The 21,659-nt window shown below is 34.3% G+C and overlaps 1 protein-coding gene across 1 annotated transcript; it reads right to left on the reverse strand.

Annotated features, from left to right (window-relative positions):
* Nucleotides 1-11,190: 11,190 nt before the first annotated feature.
* On the reverse strand, nt 11,191-16,003 carry LOC7494578 (pectinesterase 31). The gene is made up of 6 exons (XM_002305279.4): nt 15,596-16,003; nt 15,400-15,504; nt 14,447-14,524; nt 13,701-13,888; nt 12,052-12,225; nt 11,191-11,678 (listed from the first exon to the last, which is right to left on the reverse strand). The coding sequence occupies exons 1-6, from the start codon at nt 15,836-15,838 to the stop codon at nt 11,516-11,518; spliced, it is 951 nt and encodes a 316-aa protein (XP_002305315.1). The 5' UTR covers nt 15,839-16,003; the 3' UTR covers nt 11,191-11,515.
* Between the last annotated feature and the right edge of the window lie 5,656 nt (nt 16,004-21,659).

Raw genomic sequence — 21,659 nt, forward strand, 5'->3', positions numbered from 1 at the left:
TTCGGCAAAGTCTCCCCTATACCGGAAGGTCCAAGTTATCGACATATACCCTGTTTACACTTCAAATATCTTACATCTCATAACTCAATCATGACCCAATCATCCTGGGTCTCAATCCCACAAGCATCATCATCATCATCACAACCACAACATATATAACATACATTGAACAACAAATATCATTATAGGAAAATAAATGAGATAAACACGCATACATGAAACATGATTATATGAATTTAAGAATTAAGTTCATCTATTCAAGTTTAAACATCAATTATACAAATTAAGTTATATAAAAGTTGTAATATTACAAAATACAAGGGTATACTCCCTATAACCTAGACTACAAAAAGTGAACATAAGCAAAGATTTACTCTTGTCGTGCATGCGATGGTCCTAAAACAAAATACATATTATTGAAACATGAAAATCACAATAATATAACAATACAAATATCCAACAATTTAAAAAGACAAACATGCATTCATATTTTATTCACTTCTCCCTTCTGGTTTTCATTAGAAACTCTTTCTCCTTCAATTACTAAAAATTGTTTCCTCTTCCATTATCAACCTCCATTCAAGATTTCATAAGATCAATCATGATCATTTCCGCTTAACACATTACCAATACCAATTTCACTGATATCATCATCACCTCGTAGGAGTCGATGCAAGGTGATCCCCTTACCCGGGATCCTACATGTATGCTAGCCAATACATGTTGATCCCCTTACCCGGGATCCTAACATACACTAAATGTATGCTAGTCAACACATGTTGATCCCCTTACCCGGGATCCTAACATATACTAAATATATGCTAGTCGAAACACATATTGCATTTCTCATATTTTCTTTGTTAGTAGTACTCCCATCACTTGGCAATGCACACAAGGGTAGTTCACCTTGAACACACACATACATTCAGAATACTATCCGAAATAACAACATCGTTACACTACCTTCCATCCTTTCACTTAATATCCAACATTGCAAATTCACATCTCACATTATTAACATATTAAATTCTTGAATTTAACTAAAATGCTTAGGTGAGGATCGCTTACTTGCAGTAGAAGCTATACTCGTGCTCCCCTGCTGCTACTGTTGCACCACACCGATGGTCCCTCCTACAATCACAGGCTCATCCCATAAGTTTTCCTCATTTAAGAATATGTTTTATAATAATCATATCAACAGCTAACAGATCTTTCTTTCAATCATTTTTTTCTTTATATTTTACGTTTTTCTCATTACATCTATTAATATTGTCGTTCTTTGACCAACCATAGATATCATTCCTTCGTTTATATTTGAACTGTTACTGTTTAAATCTCGAACTGTTACTGTCTAACTGTTACTATCTAGACATTGGACTGTTACTGTCCAACTGTTACTGTCTAGAAATTGAACTATTACTGTCTGATCTCTTCTCAGATTTTTAACTATATATAGAGTTATAGAACTTCGTTTCAAGCGAGATTGGTCTCGTTAGAAAGCTAAGACACGAGGCTACAAGTTCTCTATAGGAAGGAGAACCTTGTTCTGCCCCCAAGACAGTCATAATTGCTCATCAACAAACATTGGACTGTTACTGTCCTACTGTTACTGTCTAGAAATTTAACACTTATTGTCCAACCTCTCCTTAGATGTTTAACTATATCTAGAGTTATAGAACTTCATTTCAAGCGAAATTGGTCTCGTTGGAAAGTTAAGACATGAGGCTACAAGTTCTATGTAGGAAGGAGAACCCAGTTCTTCTCCCAAGATAGTCAAAATTGCTCATAACCAAACATTAGACTGTTATTGTCCAACTGTTACTGTCTAGAAATTGAACTGTTACTGTCCGACCTCTCCTCAGATTTTTAACTATATCTAAAGTTATAGAACTCCGTTTCAAGCATGATTGATCTCGTTGGAAAGCTAAGACAGGAGGCTACAAGTTCTCTATAGGAAGGAAAACCCAGTTCTTTCCCCAAAATAGTCAAAATTGCTCATCAACAAACATTGAACTGTTACTGATGCGAACCCTAGCGGAATTTAATGGTATTCACGACCCCAAGATCAATCTAACCCAAGTTTGTTGAGATTTGAATGAGCTTATCACAATGGAAGACTTGCTCCAAGGCAACAAGACTATAAACCAACTCGATCACAACGCCTACACCTGGAGACGAGCAAAGGAAGTATAAATTCACAACAAAGAATGGTCAATTCTTTGAAGAGTTGAAAGTTCAATCAAGAACCAAGATTGAGCAACCAAAAGTCGGCTACAATGTTGAAAATATCATCAAAAGTCTGCCCTAAAATTATTCCTAAAGAGTATTTAAACTCCAAGCCAAAACCCTACTTTCCCTAATGGGTCTCACATAAACCCAATTTAAATAATAATCAACCCAAGCTAAAACTAGCCCAAACTAATTAAAATAAACAAAATAAACAAGTCTAAAATCCAAACAAATTGTCTCCTCTCAAAATAAATAAAGTTTGATAGCCCAACTAATTAAATAAGACAAGTTCGTTGTTTCCGCATTCTGTCTGGCAGCAGTAAGGCCCAACTTAAAATGGATGGTTCTCTCTTTTCTTAATGAATTAGAAGGCATTCCATATACCGTTGGAAAGGTATGGAAATCTAGTTGCCAGCCCAAATAGAATCACATCAAAATTCGATATGTAGCTCCAGTTATGACCAAAAGAGTAACAAAAGGTCAAACTATCCGAATCTAGTCTTCTTCTCCCAATCCTTGTGTAATGGTCTTGGTTCCACCAACAAGCCCCTCTTGAACATGAATCAGATTAATCAAGGCTTGGTGTTTATTATTACAAATCCTCTTGAAGTCCACCTTAGCCCATGTATCTTGAAGAAGTCCATTGAAAGCTTCTTTGAACTTCTTAGCCCTAAGCCTAGTAACTGGACCAACTAGAACCTCCAATGGATCCTTTGATGGTTGGATCGCATCAGTTACTATCCAACTGTTACTGTTTGACCTCTCCTCGGATTTTTAACTATATCTAGAGTTATAGAACTTTGTTTCAAGCGAGATTGATCTTGTTGGAAAGCTAAGACACGAGGCTACAAGTTATTTATATGAAGGAGAACCCAGTTCTACCCCCAAGACAGTCAAAATTGCTCATCAACAAATATTAGACTGTTACTGTCTAGAAATTGAACTGTTACTGTCCGACCTCTCCTGAAATTGTTAACTATATCTAGAGTTATAGAACTTCGTTTCAAGCAAGATTGGTCTCGTTGGAAAGCTAAGACATGAGGATACAAGTTCTTTATATGAAGGAGAACCCAGTTCTACCCCCAAGACAGTCAAAATTGCTCATCAACAAATATTAGACTGTTACTGTCTAGAAATTGAACTGTTACTGCCTGACCTCTCCTGAAATTATTAACTATATCTAGAGTTATAGAACTTCGTTTCAAGCAAGATTGGTCTCGTTGGAAAGCTAAGACATGAGGATACAAGTTCTCTGTAGGAAGGAGAACCCAGTTCTACCCCCAAGACAGTCAAAATTGCTCATCAACAAAGATTGGACTATTATTGTCCAACTGTTACTGTCTAGAAATTGAACTGTTATTGTCTGACCTCTCCTCATATTGTTAACTATATCTAGAGTTAATGAAATCCACTTCAAGCAAGATTGGTCTCTTTGGAAAGCTAAGACACGAGGCTACAAGTTCTCTGTAGGGAGGAGAACCCAGTTCTGCCCCCAAGACAGTCAAAATTTCTCATCAACAAATATTAGACTATTATTGTCCAACTGTTACTGTCTAGAAATTGAACTGTTATTGTCCGATCTCTCCTCATAATTTTAACTATATCTAAAGTTATAGAACTCCGTTTCAAGCGAGATTAGTCGCATTGGAAAGCTAAGACATGAGGTTACAAGTTCTCTGTAGGAAGGAGAACTCAGTTCTACCCCCAAGATAGTCAAAATTTCTCATCAACTAATCAGTCTTGCTGCCTTACAGAGTCAGTCATGACTCAGTCTCAGTTGATGACCCATAACTGGAGTTCTACAGCTCCAAATTGAGCAAGACCAATTTTCTTAGTTAACTAACATCCAAAACTACAATTACTATGAAGGAACCTAATCTTAATTCCCTCATCCTCCTACTCAAATTCTCTCCAAAAGTCAAGAGACGAATCTGTCCAGATTCATCAACCTTTCCCTTTACTCACAACATCCACAATTTAACTTTTTCTCATTTTAACACAATTAAACACACATCATCAAGCTATCAAATTAAACATCCTCCTCCTTTGATGCCTAATTGACCGAAAGCATGGCCTTAAGGAACCAAGAGTTCCCTCATTCTTTTCATGCTAATTTCATTTAATTCACACACACATTCATATAAAGAAAACAACCTATTATAATAAATTCATTAAGGAAAACCACAATTTCCTCCCTTTCCCTCTTTGTTATTCAAATGGTCGGCTAACTTTCCTTGCCCCCACTCATGTGGCTGGCTTTTTATATCAATCCGAGTTGTTCTTAGAAATTAGGATAACAAGCACAATAACCTTATACATTTTTATTTTTATTTTTTATTTTTTTGATTTTGGAGAGGTATTCACCCCCCCCCCCTAAACATACACTTTCAGGGCTGTCACCGCAGCCCCAAAGTCTTCCAAAAATTAAGTCTCTTTAATGCTTCATTTCTTTTTCATTTTAAGGTTGTTTCAGTTCACAAAAAACCAATTTTGACAACAGTTTCAATCAACCATACATAACAAACGAATAATATTCCAAAAAATCCATATGGTCAAGTTATAATGCATTATTATGAGTATAACATATCCAAATATCAACTTCATCAAATGGTGACATTTCTAGAAACATGGGTTTAACCGAACCAACCTCAAACTTGCACACCTACTGTGCAAGAAGAACAACCTCTATACCGAGTGTTTGTTTCTGATCGCCACCATTCAGAATCTAGAAAGAATCGGGAAGAACAACATATCCAAAGTATAGCCCGATCCAATGGTAGCTGGAGGAGAAACAGTCAGCAATGAAGACTGTCCACAAGTGTATTTTCCCAGAAATTTTCCTCCCACGATATCTCTCAAACTCGACTGATAGAGAAGATCCCTCCGGTGAAAATGTACAATACATGGAGGAGAACAACATATCCGAATATCGTTCTGATCCAACAGTGGAAAGTGGAGTTATAGCTGTCATATTTTCTGCCATCAATATATCTTCTCTCTAGCCTCTTTCTAAACTCTCTCTTGCTCTAGCAAGTCACTCCAAGAGAGAAAATAGAATGATATTTATAGTGCTATCATCTTGTTAATTGTACATTTATCCCCACCCCTTTTTATCATTTGTACATAAATTTCTAACATTCTGTTATTTGAATATTGACATCTCTTGGTCTTACGTATTCATTTTGTCCCCACAAATGTTTTTCTTTTCAACAATTTAGTACTATATTCACTTTTCATTTCATTAATTTCACTATTTTTATCTTGATTTAGGTTTTTTTAATTTAATTTAACATATTTTACTATTAATTAAATTTCTCATATTTTAATAACCTAGAAAAAATTATAACCGGGGTTTACAAAACTGTTAAATCCCAATATATGGATTGGACAGTAATCAATAATCTGGCCAAACATGCCTAAGGAAAGACACCAAGGATTTTCTTCAATTTAAATCATAATTAGCATGCTTTTTATAGTTAAACACAAATCAAGCAACCACATTTTCCATTTATTTCATTCTTGCTAACCTAATTTAAACAAACGTTTCAGTAAGGTTCAAGTTTCTCCTAACTCAATCAGAACTAAATATAACTTCTCGTTGAATTCTCTAAATCCCACTCTCCACTGTTCATAATGAAGAGCTCATCAATATGACGAACATATCCAAAATTGAGTAGGATCCAACGGTGGACGAAGGCGGAAACTGCCAATGATCGTGACTAACCTGCAGACAGGTTTTCCTTAAAATGTTATGAGGGCTATATCTCTCATAAAAACCTAGAACGTTCAGATCCCATCGGTCAGATGTTAGAGGGTGGTGAGGAGCATAATATATCTAAAACCCAGCCCGATCCAACGGTGCAATATAGAGATATAGACATTTGAGTTTCTGCTCTCAAGGTACTCTCTCTCTCTCTCATTCGGCTATCCTAGGTATTTTCTGCATAATTTTTCTATTTATATATCAAATCTATCCATATTTACTAAAACACCTTTATGTCAAATTTGGATACCTTTTTCGTTCAACCAAATGCCTTTTTTCAGTCCGTTTTTAAAATACCATACGGAAAATCTTTCTCTCTAAAATTTCTTTCCTATTAATTCAATATTATTCTATTTTATTTTTTTAAACTAACCCATCTCATTTTTTGTTCTAAATTATCAATAATTTTATTAACGTCATAAAATTTGATCGGAGGTTTACAATTTACTACCATTTCTATTTTATTTCTTACTATTCAATTCATCATGTGAAGTCTTTTGTTGGAGTTTTACAGAGTTTCCACTAAGTCATCTGCACATTTCAATTATAAATTTTTGGGGTTTCACATTTTCACTCTATTAAGCTCAATACGTCTTTTACCTCACAACTTGTTTTCTTTTGGTTCTTTAGGAACTGAAATCAACAAATCAAAGTTAGTAGCCTTCGCAGTGCAATCCAATTATAATTTTTAGACTTAAGAATCAATAAATATACTAAAAACAAAGCAAAACAAAACTATAATTATGATTTTGCGAGTAACAATGCAAATTTGTACGAATTGTGGACGAAATAAAGACACAAAATAAAACAAAAGCGAAAATTAGTGAAAACAATTACTTTACTCCTAAATAACCCAATTATCATAGAAACAAAAATATTTGGATGAAAACAAATAGTAAGGATCACGTTTTGGAACTTGACGCAAATCTAACATGTTACGCAATTTTTTACATACCATAATTGAAAATCAGACCAAACGATATCAGAATGACCTCTAATTCAATATTTAGTATTCTGATAAAAAAAAAAACAAATATCAGTTTATAGGTCGTTCTCTTATGTCTAGGCACCCAAACCCCTTGTATGATCAGTTTGCGGCAAAATTGAATCTCAAATTAAAACCTCAAGCAAACGATATCAAAATAAGCTCAAATTTAATAAATAGTTTGATATCACCCCTAGTAGATAGAATATGAAGTTTCAATTGATTCTTAGGTGGTGTGCTTATAGTTTACTAAGAGTTGTATTTTTACTACATAATTGAATCTCGAATTAAAACCTCAAGCAAAATTTATCAAAATAAGCCCAAATTTAATATAAGATGCAATCTTACCCCCAATAGATAGAATATGAAGTTTCAATTGGTTGTGAGGTGCTTTGCTTATGGTTCACTAAGAGTTGTGTTTCTATAGCAAAATTGAATCAACCTTCAAATTTTATCTAATCTCTTTTTTCTATGCTATTGATATGATTAAAGACAGTAACAAGATGAAATATAAGTCTCTTTTTTTTCTTAGATTTCGCAGACACAAAGAACTAGATGAATGACACAAACACTAAAAAACTTAAAGCAACACTAAGAAAATGAAAATAACATAAGGATATGACCTTGTTTCAGAGCCTAGCTCCGATACCAACTGATGAGAACCTCGTGATCACATGGTCACATAACCCACAATCAAGATTGAAATATGATCCTAGAAAGCTGAAATAGGTCTGATAGGAGTGTGACACAACAGAAACCTGCCTCAAGGCACCAATACTATTGAAATGAAGTCGAATGACACCACAAAGCTAGTTAATCTTCGATAAGTCATATTCAGTTCATTCAAGAACTAAAGAATACAAGAATCACTCACACGTTAAAACTGAAAAATTCTGAAATCTTATTCATCAATCGTTGCTGAAATTTAGGTTACATGAGTTTAAATAGTTCTTGAAAAATTAACCCTAATGGATCTACCCTAGTGGACTGCTTTATCTCACTTACAAAACTGACCCAAAAACCTTAAACTAAAAAGCATATTACCTTATTCAAACAAACCTTGGATCCTAGCTGGAAAAAAAAAGTATTAATTAAACTCAAACAAGCCTTGGGTTGTAGCTAACAAAATAAAATAAAGCCCATTATATTAAATCTATGTTCTGCCGTGAGAAAAAGAGAAGGAAAGAAAATATTACAGAACTGATTCAAGGCTTATTTATAGCTTTACATGTAGCCCATGAACCCTAGAAACTAAAAGAAAAGGTAACCACCCATGTTGTTTCCAAGTTGTAGTAGGATTCTTTTGTTTCTTTTGTTGTGTTTTCTCCTCACCTAACAAGGAAACAAACAAAATAATAAATCCTAATACTTAAAGGAAATAATTAATGTTCTCATACATAATAGGAAGTTCAAAACTAATTAGGAATCCATAAAACACATAGAAATATCATAAACACAAGGCTGGTCGAAAAATTAGAAAATTGTCAGCGTTGTTGTCAAAACCTCATGGCCCTAACAAGGTTGGACTGAACCCCTCTTGCACATGGATAAGATGTACTAAGGCCTCCTCTTGACACTCCAATAGACCTTTTAAATTTGACTTGGTTGAAACCTTCAAAACCAATGCATTCAATGCTTTAGTCTTGGACCGAGTCATTAGCCCATTTGAAACATGTAATGGGTCCTTGCTGGTGTTTGTGGGCTGATCCACATCACTGTCTCTATCGTCTATATCGGGGTAATAACCAAACGCTATCTTAGAGCTCCTATCATGTCTTTTGGTCATGATATATTGACCTTATTTTGCTTATTTTACTTTCTTATGGCTGTTAATTAATAATAAGGGTTTCTTTAGATTGCGAACACATGAGAGTTTGTTTTTGCGGAACTTGTTTTTAAAAGTGTTTGTTGTTTTAAAAAAAATACTAATTGGTCCATGCGCAATGTTATTGATCCATTTTATTTTTCCAATAAAATATTTAAAAGTCACAAGCGTGTTTTTTTAAAATAAAAATAAAGAGAAATCTAATAACTCGGGTTATAGTCCCGACCAACTAAATAAGCTAGTTTTATTTAAATGAGAGAGAGAGAGAGAGATAAGAAATGGGAATATATATATATATATATATATATATATATATATATAGAAAGCGATCACAATAACATGGGAAAAAAAACATTTTTTTCAAGAGCAAAAAGATAAGTTATTTACTTGATTGTATTTGATGAATTTGTTTATTAAAATCGATTTGCAATAGAAATCAACACTCACATAAAATTTACTAAATAAAATAAAAGGAGAGAAATATTATGAAAGGCTGCATGCATTAAAAATAAAATAAATATTTAATCTATATAAAATATATATATAAAAAATTACAAATGAATCATATTAACCTCTTAAAAAATTAAACACACCCAATATAATTACAAAATAATTGCTATTTAAAAAGGCTAAAAAAACAAAAAACAAAATCACAAAGAAGAGGTATTAATTAAAACATAAATTTAAAAATTATTTTTAAAAAGACGTAGAAAAAGGTATTACTAAAAAAAATGAAAATTAATAAAAACAAATAAAATAATAAGACCAGACATTGTGAGCCTGGTAAACCAGGCCAAGTGTCTGGCCCGCCAAGAAAGGGCCTGCGCACAGGCCTGCAAGTTCAGGCCGACGCACACATGCCTTTAATTTTTTTATTTAATAGGCGGACAACATATTCTTTGATAAAAAAAGATGACACGTCGTTTATAATTCCTCAGATTACAGTCACTATGGAGACTGAAAAAACATGGTTCTTGTTTTTTTAACCCAAAAATTCATTTTCAACTCATTTGTTTTATCCAAAACACCTAGAAAACACCGTTGGAACCTTGTTAAACCAATCTATGTCCTCCACAAACACAAAAAATCTTCCCAAAACCCATAATCACCTGGAAACAAAAAAATCTTTTTGAGCTCAAATATGTTTTTTAGGCGATTTCAGGTAAAAAAAAACATCTAATCTTAACTCTCCTCATCATATAAAATCATTTTTTACAAACATCGTCTGTTTTAGCGGCGAAAATCATCTCCAATGAAAACTTTTTCTCTATATGTCGGAATCCAACGACCCCCTCTCTCTCTCTCCTCCACCAAATATGGACTTAAAAAGAGAAAAATAAAGGTTGGTATCAAAATTAGATTTTTGAAAATGAGAGGGATCAATTATCTAATATCTAAAAAAGATGGGGGACTAAAATGAACTTTTCAAATAAATTTCAAAGTCGCCACCTATTTTATTCGCTCTTTTCACTTAAGTACTCTATATTTTAATTTAGCCCTCCCTCTAAAAAAAATACAATTGGGTGCTAATTTAGGCGTAAAATGACTCAATTATGCAAAAACAAAAAGTTTAAGGACCAAATTGAATTTTTTTAAAAAATCACTATTAAAATCCACAGTAATACGTGAGAGGATGAACAGTAAAATAGCTATAGTAAAACCTCTATCTCTTTTATTTTATATTGTAATTAAATTGAAGTTTTTTAAATATTTTTTTATGATTTTAAAAACTATTTTTTAATACTTTTTGATGGTTTTAGAGAACTACTATTTTTGGCTCAACTATAGAGGAAAAGATTGTTTGATTAACAAAATAATCTCTTTTTTTTTATTAAGTCCAATATATAATTACATTTCAAACCTGGAAAATAATCTGTTTTTCATTTACATATTTCTAATTTTCATTTATTTTACATACAAAAATCTTTCAATTTAACTTCAAGTAATATAAAGAATAAAAAAAACATTTTTTAATATTTTTTGAATACTTTTACAAAAAAACACCATACATTACAAAACTCAACTCACGTACAAAGTGGGGAACCCACCTCTACAAACCGCTAATTGAAGTCCTTTTCTTCTTTTCCTTTAATTTTGGTTTTATCTTCGAGAAGATTAGAACCTTTTTGTTGAAGTTACTGGTTATATAGCATGGCTACTCACAATTGTCCACGTGTGCATAAGCACATCCCACTCATCCAATCCAACACAAGAGGATCCAAGACGTCTTGTATTTGTCTCTTGAATTTTACACAAGGTAATGAATTTCCATTTTGCATGTAGAGGAAAATTGTGAATGGTTCGAGAAAAAAGAAAGGAGCAACAGTTAATAGTTTTCTTTAATAATCTAACACTGCGAAATTGTGCAATACTCTTGTTCCTCCAAAGTTCCAAAACGACTCATGATTTGCTCTAATAACAAAATACTCGATACATCAACATGGAACATGGCATAATTATCAAATCATACAAGCCAAGCTTATTAAACAACAGAAGAAAGCAAATATTTGAAATCTAGGCAAAAATTGTATTATTGTTTTAGAACCACTCTTCCGAAGAAAAGCATTGTGCTATGGGTGACAAAGCCTGCATACTTTTTACACATAAACTAGTCGTGCATATAAGTATTGATAACCTCCATTCTTCATTATTTGCTGGGAGCTTGCTTCATTCTACACTGTTTGTTCATGCTTATTGTTGAAGCTTATAGTTCCTATGCGGAGTATGGAATGCTCAAGGCCATTCTTTGGCATAGCCAAGGCCTTTCTGGATCCGGGTCAATGAAACAATGCATCAGAAATTGATCTGCCTCTTCATCTATCAGTTCTCTTGACCATGTCACTCGTTTTGATGGGCAACTACCTGGCCCAAAGCACCTGCAATTTCAACTAAAGCAGTCACATAATGCAAAAACATGTCTTCCTATTAACTAGCATCATACACTGGAAGAAGTAAACAGAAAGAAGCAGGTCATTAAAGGGTTTTTTATTTTTTATTTTTTATTTTTTGGGACAGAGATCTAGCATGAGAATAAAATTAATTATTACATGATGGCAATTCTTCCTTCAAGAATAGTAAAAGTTCATCAAATATCAGGCAAAGCCAAAGGTTATTTGTCAGTCTTAGGCTTACTTGAGAACATCTGCATATGGTTCATTAGATGAAAATTTTATTTAACGTTATTTGTCAAATCTCAAAAATAGCAATCTGCCAAAGTCAAATGATGCATGATGATTTAAACCAAAATACCTGTACTCATAAAAGCAAGCACTTCTCTCATTTTCTGCTTTACCCCAGTTGTTCCATCCTACATGTCTGATACAATGATCCATGTATGTGTATGCAAAGACCACTCTTCCAAAGGGTCCCCATGGACGTCCAAGGTACATATATGAAGTCCCTCCATTACCAGTAATCACGCATCTGCATGAAAGTGATAACTAATTACAGCAGCACAAACCATCACAAGAGAGAATACCAAAAGAACCAAGATATGTTCTCCTAGCCAGACATAACCCTACAAGAATAATGTATTAAAGGTGATGGTATTGATATACGCAAATTGTCCCAGCAAGGTTTCAGTAGGCAAAAGTTACAGGGACTATTATCTCATATAAGATGACAACTATAGAGTAACAAAACCAAGTTTCTGAGACACAAGGTCATATGACATGGGCTGAAAATCAAATATTCTGAGTGAATGAAGAAAGTGATGAAAAATCAGAGGACTCTGATTTTGCATCTCATATATGTGTGTGTGTGTGTGTGTGTGTGTGTGTAACCGTTTTCCATCTTTAATCAGAAATAACAGATTAAATAACTGTACAATTCTACTTCAGCAATGAATCACATAGTTTATGACTTCAAGCCCAATATTTGGAATAAACGTGGGATATCAAAAACAAAGGAAAGTCTCCTAAATAAACATTGACAATGTCATTAACCTGGACTTATAGAAACACCAGATATAAGTAGTGAATGTTACATAACTATAGATTTAATTGGAGAAACATACCAAAACCATGAATGTTAACTGCATAATACAACAAAACCAGGTAACTTCTACCTTACATGCTGCAATACTACTTGGGAATAAACTACATGGTCAACTTAATATAAAACGAAGAACAAACATGAAATGTTTGGCAGGAAAAAAAAAACAATGTAATGGGAGAAAAATGAGCACAGATTCCTTTTTCCACTGCATTACATTGCATTGCATTACATCCAACCAGAGTGAAAAAGGTATTGACATGGTTGTTGGAAGTAGTACTAGAAGAATGACAAGTAACTTTCTCTTTGGAAGACAAACATACATTGGAAATCTGACAATTAATAACTATAGGTACCTGGTTGTTCTAAAAGATGTCAAAATGAGGAGGTTTTAAAGTCCGGACACTTCAAAATTGTCCTCCAAAGGATATTTAAAAATGTCCTCAAGAGGCTCCTTGTACAATTCTGTAAACATACAGAAATCAACAATTTAATTTCCAACTAATCTATTTGGAGTCCACTAGTCTAGGATCATGATTCATCTCTGGATAAGACGCAAATTTCCTATGTTTATCAACATCATGCTATAGAAATCTCAATAACTATAGGGATAATGCACCAAAACTACTCTCTTTGGGTTAGGGAGCAGATATGAAAACTGTAAGGACCTGTACAGAGTTTTTGAAATTGATAGAGTTTAAAATGCCAGCACATTTTCATCACATAGAAATTCATGTTGATTCATATTGAAAAAGCTATCAGACAGCTTACAAATATTATTGAGTCAGTACAACGCTGTCCAACTTCTCCAGAAAAAAGATGCTAACATTGCAAAAACCTTGACTGAGAACTTAATGGGAGGCAGGAACAATTGAAAATAAAGGTGAAAGCCAATAAAAACATACCTCAAAAAGACATAACCAGTTGACTCCTGAGAAGATTTTCTGCTTTGAGCAGTTATAAAACCTGCTGACTTGCAGTGAATATGACAATGTTCCAAGAGAGCAGTGCTGTTCCCAAAGATAAAGTCCACACTTCCTTCAATGTAGCAATCTTTCAAATACTGCTTCCCATAATGCAAATAGAGAGTATCCTACAATAAGAAAATACATGAGCGGGTGCTTTTGGGTTTGTGCTCATACGATACCTCCTCCTATAGTTCAGAAACCCAATAATACACTTGCAGGATACCAAAGCATACACACTGGCTCAATTATTGACTCACAAATTGTTAGCCTTAGCCATCAGAATCCTAGAGAATCAATAGAACAGTGAGCTCATCCATTTTATTATCTACTTCCCACTTATAGGAACACGCCCATTCTTAGATGTTTCAAACCAATTCATGATGTTTTCCAATTACAGCATAGCTCGAATAACATGCCTGCAATTTATCAATGACTAGTAAATATGTGCACAAGCAATTTTGATTAACGATGTAGTATTATAATTGGCATTCCCCTCTCATTAAGTTTTCATATGAAGTGCAGTTTACCAATAGAGATAATTATCCAATGTCACTGTATTTACCATCCTATAAAATTAACATGTTTGGAGGGTAAATGAAATTCTTAATAATCTATGTTGTAAATAAACATGAATGATGAAGTAAATGATCCATGAAACACACCAAATGTGACAGTTAATATACCTGCCACCCAAGGAACCGGCAATTATAGAATGCGCACCGATCAGCAGTCACCCTAATTGCCACAGCTTGGCCTGAACCCTGGATACAAGTATATAAAAAAACACATATCAATAGCTTCAAATCATTTATTAAACAATTCAAAATGTTTCACTTTCAACAACATAGAAAACACCTCAAATCATACTTTTTGACACAACCAATGGCTAGAAAAAAAGAATTCTAAAGTACCATATTCACACCCAATGCTCATACAATTTAAACTTCAATTTCAAAATATGCACAGAATAAAAAAAAAATCATTTTTTCAATGAAACAAATGAATAATGAACAAAAATCAAAATTACAAATCACACCAATGAATTTGTCACAACCTAACTCAGCTAAGGATGGAGGAGGGTTTGCGGGAGATGACCGTTGGAAAATTTAAAAGCAAAGGGAACGTTGTGTGAAATGATGCGTCTCATTTAATCACCTGTGCACACCGTTTCAATCACTTCCCACGCTGCATTTTGATTAAGCTGTTTTGCTATCTTTCAGTTTATGTAGCCAAGAGTGGCCAATAAGGAAAGCAGAGCAATTCCCTCTAGAAGAAATGGATGTTGTATTTAGTTTGGTATTGTAACAGATTGAGTAATCATCATGATGAATGAATTACAATGAGGAGGTTGTTATGAGAGTTGCTCATCACGCCTACTGTTCCTTAAGAAATACATCCATTAGCTAACTTTATATTCCTACATTCCAGTATTCCTGTTATTCACCTCAGGCTTCTTTTAGTGTGGGAACTTTACAAAATCGAATTCGTAACAGAATTTACCATACTTAATAGTATAAAAACAAAAATTCCCAACACCTCAAACACAATAAGAACCCAAAAATCTTCTTCTATCACAAGAAGCCACCACAAAATTGACAACAAAAAAAGGAAGCGACCAAAGATTAGTTCACATTACCTCAGGAGAAGAGTTTTCAAAAGTGATATTCTCAGCAATAAAATCCTCTCCTTCCACTATCACAGTCCCACACCCAAACGTCCCAGTTCCAATGACCCTCGAAGCCTGCAGCCCAAAATCCCAACATCAAGAACCTCCAAACACACGTGTCAAAAACCCAGATGAGCAAGCTAGAAATCACAGAAAATAGGCGCACCTGGTGATGATCAATTTTGGCAGAAGTGTTGTTCCAAGTCAAGATAGTGTCTTCAGGTCTTAAACCCGCAAGAGTTATGAGATTCTTGGTCTTCGGCACGTACACGGGCTGCCTGTAAACCCCAGGTGGCACACGAATCACAGTTCTACACGTGTTGCAGAGTGGCACCGCATCTACTGCTTCCTGCACCGTCGTAAAGTCTCCACTCCCGTCTTGTGCCACCGTCACCACTCGACTAGCCATTGATTAATCCTATAGAAGTCTCTTTCTGTATGTGAAATGGCGATGAGATCGATTTGAGGAAAGGAAAAGAATTAATAGAATATTGGGATTTGTTCGTTTGTTTTAGTACTTTTTTAGTTTTAGTTTTTAATGTCAGATCCTTGGCCTCCACAAAGCAGTGGGTCGGATTTTAAAAAAAAAAACTGTAAATAAAATAAAATAAAGACATTACTAACGTATTTATTGGGAGAAAAAAAATCACTCATTAACCGTGTAAACATAGAACCGAATAAAGTACGATCTTGAGAAGTAATACACCTCCGTATATAAATATTAAAAATATTGTTGAGGTTGAAATGGAGTTTCTAAATTTTAGGGTTAAAATTATATGGCAGATGAAATTGGTAATGAATTTCGATAAATACTAGAAAAATTTAAAATAAATGTGTTTTGAGAATGAAAAAATAATTTTGAGCAGTAATAAGAAAAATAAGAAATAAAAGTTAAGAAGATAACTACATGAAAAGTGTTGATGCAAACCCTGGTTAAAGATAAGTAATGTTACCGTAAAATGATAATAAGTTCATAGATGAAATAAATGATGAAAAATAAAGATGAAATTATACCATCTACACCATCAATTGAGCCTAAAATAAGATCTAAATGGAGTAGGATTAAAAAAAAAGTTAAGAGGCAAATTTATCACATTGGACCTTTGGCTACTATTTGGTTTATATCTTAAGATTCAAAGGAAGTTTCATTTAAGTTATAGTTGGTTTGGAAAGTACACATTTTTAACATTTTCATATCCGGGATAAAGCAACGATCTCATATTAACTGATAAACAGAGTGATTTAAATTTTTTTTCTATATCTATTCACGGTGTTTGTATTAAAGTCTACCGAAATTTCGACGGAGTCTCCCTTATACCGGGAGGTCCCAAGTTATCGACATACGACCTGTTTACACTTCTAATATACTGCATCTCCTAACTCAATTCAACCCAATCATCCTTGGTCTCAATCCCATAAACATCATCCTTTATATCAACCACAATGTTTATGATATACATTGTACAACAATTATCATTATGGATGGATAAAGATATAAACATGCATACATGAAACATGGTTATACAAAGTACATAATTAAATTCATCTATTCCAGTTTAAACATCAATTATACAAATTGAGTTATAAAAAAGTTGTAATATTTCCAAAATACAAGGGTATACTCTCTAGGACCTAAATTACAAAAAGTGAACCTAAGCTAGAATCTACTCATGTCGTGCATGCGACGGTCTTGAAAACAAAATACATATTATTGAAATATGAATATCACAATAATAAAGCAATACAAATATCCAGAAATTTTAAAAAAAGGCAAACATGCATTCATATTTTATTCACTTCTCCATTTTGGATGTCATTGGAAATTCTTTCTCCTTCAACTACTAAAAACTAATTCCTCTTCCATTATCAACCTCCATTCTAGATCTCATAAGACCATCCATGATTATTTTCGCTTAACACATTATCGATACCACTTTCACTGTTATCATCATCACCTCGTAGGAGTCGATGCAAGGTGATCCCCTTACTCGGGATCCTAACATACACTAAATGTATGTTAGTCAATACATGGTGATCCCCTTACCCGGGATCCTAACATACACTACATGTATGCTAGTCAATACATGGTGATCCCCTTACCCGGGATCCTAATATACACTAAATGTATGCTAGCCAAACATGACGATCCCCTTACCCAGGATCCTAACATACACTAAATGTATGCTAGTTCATGCCCCAAATCACACTTCTCATATTTCCTTTGTCAACGATAATTTCATCACTTGGTAAATCACACAACAACTGTTCACCTTGAATACACATACATTCAAAATACTATCCAAAAATTGACATCATTACGCAAACTTTCCTCCTTTCTCCTAATATCCAACGTTCGATAATTCACATCTCACATCAATAACATATTAAATCATAGAATTTAACTAGAAAGTATAGGTGTGGATCACCTACCTGCAATAGAAGCTCTACTCGTGCTTCTCTGCTGCTGCTGTTGCACCACTCCTGTGGTCCCTCCTGCAAATCACAGGTTTATCTCATAAATTTTCTTCACCCAATAATATGTTTTATAATAACCATATCAACAGCCAAAAAGTCTTTCTTTCAGTCATTTCTTAATATTTCACGTTTTTCTCATATCACCCATTAATATTGTCGTTTCTTTGTCCAACCACAATTATCATTCCATTCTTTATATTTGAATTGTTACTGTCCAACCGTTACTGTCTCGTTTTTGAACTGTTTCTGTGTGACCTCTCCTCAGATTTTTAAATATATCTTGAGTTATAGAACTCCGATTCAAGCGAGATTAATCTCGTTGGAAAGCTAATACATGAGGCTACAAGTTCTCTGAAGAAAGGAGAACCGTGTTCTGGCTCTAAGTCAGTCAAAATTGCTCATCAACAAACATTTTGATTGTTCATGTCCAACCGTTACTGTCTCGTTTTTGAACTGTTATTGTTTCACCTCTCCTAAGATTTTTAACTATATCTAGAGTTATAGAACTCCGATTCAAGCGAGATTAGTCTCATTGGAAGCTAAGACATGAGTCTACAAGTTCTCTGAAGAAAGGATAACCCAGTTCTGCCCCTAAGACAGTAATTGCTCATCAACAATCATTTTGACTGTTACTGTCTCGTTTTTGAACAGTTATTGTCTGACCTCTACTATGATTTTTAACTATATCTGGAGTTATAGAACTCCGATTGAAGCGAGATTAGTCTCGTTGGAAAGCTAAGACATGAGGCTACAAGTTCTCTAAAGAAGGAAGAACCCAATTTTGCCTCTAAGACATTGAAAATTGCTCATCAACAAACATTTGGACTGTTCCTGTCCAACCGTTACTGTCTCCTTTTTGAACTGTTACTGTCTGACATCTCCTAAGATTTTTAACTATATCTGGAGTTATAGAACTCCGATTCAAGCGAGATTTGTCTCGTTAGAAGCTAAGACATGAGTCTACAAGTTCTCTGTAGAAAGGATAACCCAGTTCTACCTCTAAGACAGTAATAATTGCTCATCAACAAACATTTGGACTGTTACTTTCCAACCGTTACTGTATCGTTTTTGAACTGTTACTATCTGAGCTCTCTTCAGATTTTTAACTATATCTGGAGTTACAGAACTCCGACTAAAGTGAGATTAGTCTCGTTGGAAAGCTAAGACATGAGGCTACAAGTTCTCTGAATAAAGGAGAACCCACTTCTGCCTCTAAGACAGTCAAAATTGCTCATCAACAAACATTTGGACTGTTATTGTCCAACTGTTACTGTCTCATTTTTGAACTATTACTGCCTGAGCTCTTCATAGATTTTTAACTATATCTAGAGTTAAAGAGCTCCGATTAAAGCGAGATTAGTCTCGTTGGAAAGTTAAAGACATGAGGCTACAAGTTTTCTGAAGAAAGGAGAACCCAGTTCTGCCTCTAAGACAGTTAAAATTGCTCATCAACAAACATTTGGACTGTTACTGTCTGAGCTCTCCTTAGATTTTTAACAATATATGGAGTTATAGAACTCCAATTCAAGTGAAATTAGTCTCGTTGGAAACCTAAGACATGAGGCTACAAGTTCTTTGAAGAAAGGAGAACCCAAATCTGCTTCTAAGACAGTCAAAATTGCTCATCAACAAACATTTGGATTGTTACTGTCTGAGCTCTCCTAGGATTTTTAACTATATCTGGAGTTATAAAACTTCAATTCAAGCGAGATTAGTCTCGTTGGAAAGCTAAGACATGAGGCTACAAGTTCTCTGAAGAAAAGAGAACCCAGTTCTACACCTCAGATAGTCATAATTGCTCATCAACAAACATTTGGACTGTTCCTATCCAACCATTATTGTCTCATTTTTGAACTGTTATTGTCTGACCTCTCCTCAGATTTTTAACTATATCTTGAGTTATAGAACTTAGTTTCAAGCGATATTATTCTTGTTGAGAAGCTAAGACATGAGGCTGCAAGTTCTCTGAAGAATGAAGAACCTAGTTCTGCCTCTAAGACAATCAAAATTGCTCATCAACAACCATTTGGACTTTTACTGTCTGACCTATCCTCAGATTTTAACTATATCTAGAGTTACAGAACTCTGATTAAAGCGAGATTAGTCGCGTTGGAAAGCTCAGACTTAAGGCTACAAGTTCTCTAAGAAAGGAGAACCCAGTTCTGCATCTAAGATAGTCATAATTGCTCATCAACGAACATTTTGACTGTTACTGTTTGACCTCTCCTCAGATTTTTAACTATATCTGGAGTTATAGAACTCCGATTCGAGCAATATTAGTCTTGTTGAAAAGCTAAGACATGAGGCTATAAGTTCTCTAAGAAAGGAGAACCGAGTGCTACCTCAAAGATAGTAATAATTGCTCATCAACAAACATTTGGACTTTTACTGTCCAACTGTTACTGTCTCGTTTTTGAACAGTTACTATCTGAGCTCTCCTCAGATTTTTAACTATATCTGAAGTTATAGAACTCTGATTCAAGCGAGACTAGTCTTGTTGGAAAGCTAAGACATGAGGGTACAAGTTCTCTAAAGAAAGGCGAACCCAGTTCTGCCTCTAAGACAGTCAAAATTGCTCATCAACAAACATTTGGACTGTTACTGTCCAACCGTTACTGTCTTGTTTTTGAACTGTTAATGTCTGACCTCTGCTCAGATTTTTAACTAGATCTAGAGTTATTGAACTCCGATTCAAGTGAGACTAGTCTCGTTGGAAAGCTAAGACATGAGGCTACAAGTTCTTTGAAGAAAGAAGAACCTAGTTCTGCCTTTAAGACAGTCAAAATTGCTCATCAACAACCATTTGGACTTTTACTGTCTGACCTATCCTCAGATTTTAACTATATCTGGAGTTATAGAACTCCGATTTAAGCGAGATTAGTCTCGTTGTAAAGCTGAGATATGAGGCTACAAGTTCTCTAAGGAAAGAGAACCTAGTTCTGCCTCTAAGACAGTAATAATTGCTCATCAACAAACATTTGGACTGTTCCTGTCCAACCCTTACTGTCTCGTTTTTGAACTGTTACTATCTGACCTCTCCTCAGATTTTTAACTATATCTTGAGTTATAGAACTCAGATTCAAGCAAGAGTAGTCTCGTTGAAAAGCTAAGACATTAGGCTACAAGTTCTTTGAAGAAAGGATAACCCAGTTTTGCCTCTAAGACAGTCAAAATTGCTCATCAACAAACATTTGAACAGTTACTGTCCAACCGTTACTATCTCGTTTTTTAACTGTTACTGTTTGACCTCTTCTCATATTTTTAACTAGATCTGGAGTTATTGAAGTCCGATTCAAACGAGATTAGACTCGTTGGAAAGCTAAGATATGAGGCTACAAGTTCGCTGAGAAAGGAGAACCCAGTTCTGCCTCTAAGATAGTAATAATTGCTCTTCAACAAACATTTGAACTGTTACTGTCCAACCGTTACTGTCTCGTTTTTGAACTTTTACTATCTGACATCTCCTCAGATATTTAACTATATCTGGAGTTATAGAACTCTGATTCAAGCGAGATTAGACTCGTTGGAAAGCTATGAAATGAGGCTACAAGTTCTCTGAAGAAATGAGAACCCAGTTTTGCCTCTAAGATAGTAATAATTGCTCTTAAACAAACATTTGGATTGTTACTGTTCAACCGTTACTGTCTCGTTTTTGAACTGTTACTGTGTGACCTCTCCTCAGATTTTTAACTATATCTTGAGTTATAGAACTCCGATTCAAGGGAGATTAGTCTCGTTGAAAATCTAAGACATGA

This window comes from Populus trichocarpa, chromosome 4, assembly GCF_000002775.5.
Source record: "Populus trichocarpa isolate Nisqually-1 chromosome 4, P.trichocarpa_v4.1, whole genome shotgun sequence".
Taxonomy (NCBI): domain Eukaryota; kingdom Viridiplantae; phylum Streptophyta; class Magnoliopsida; order Malpighiales; family Salicaceae; genus Populus; species Populus trichocarpa.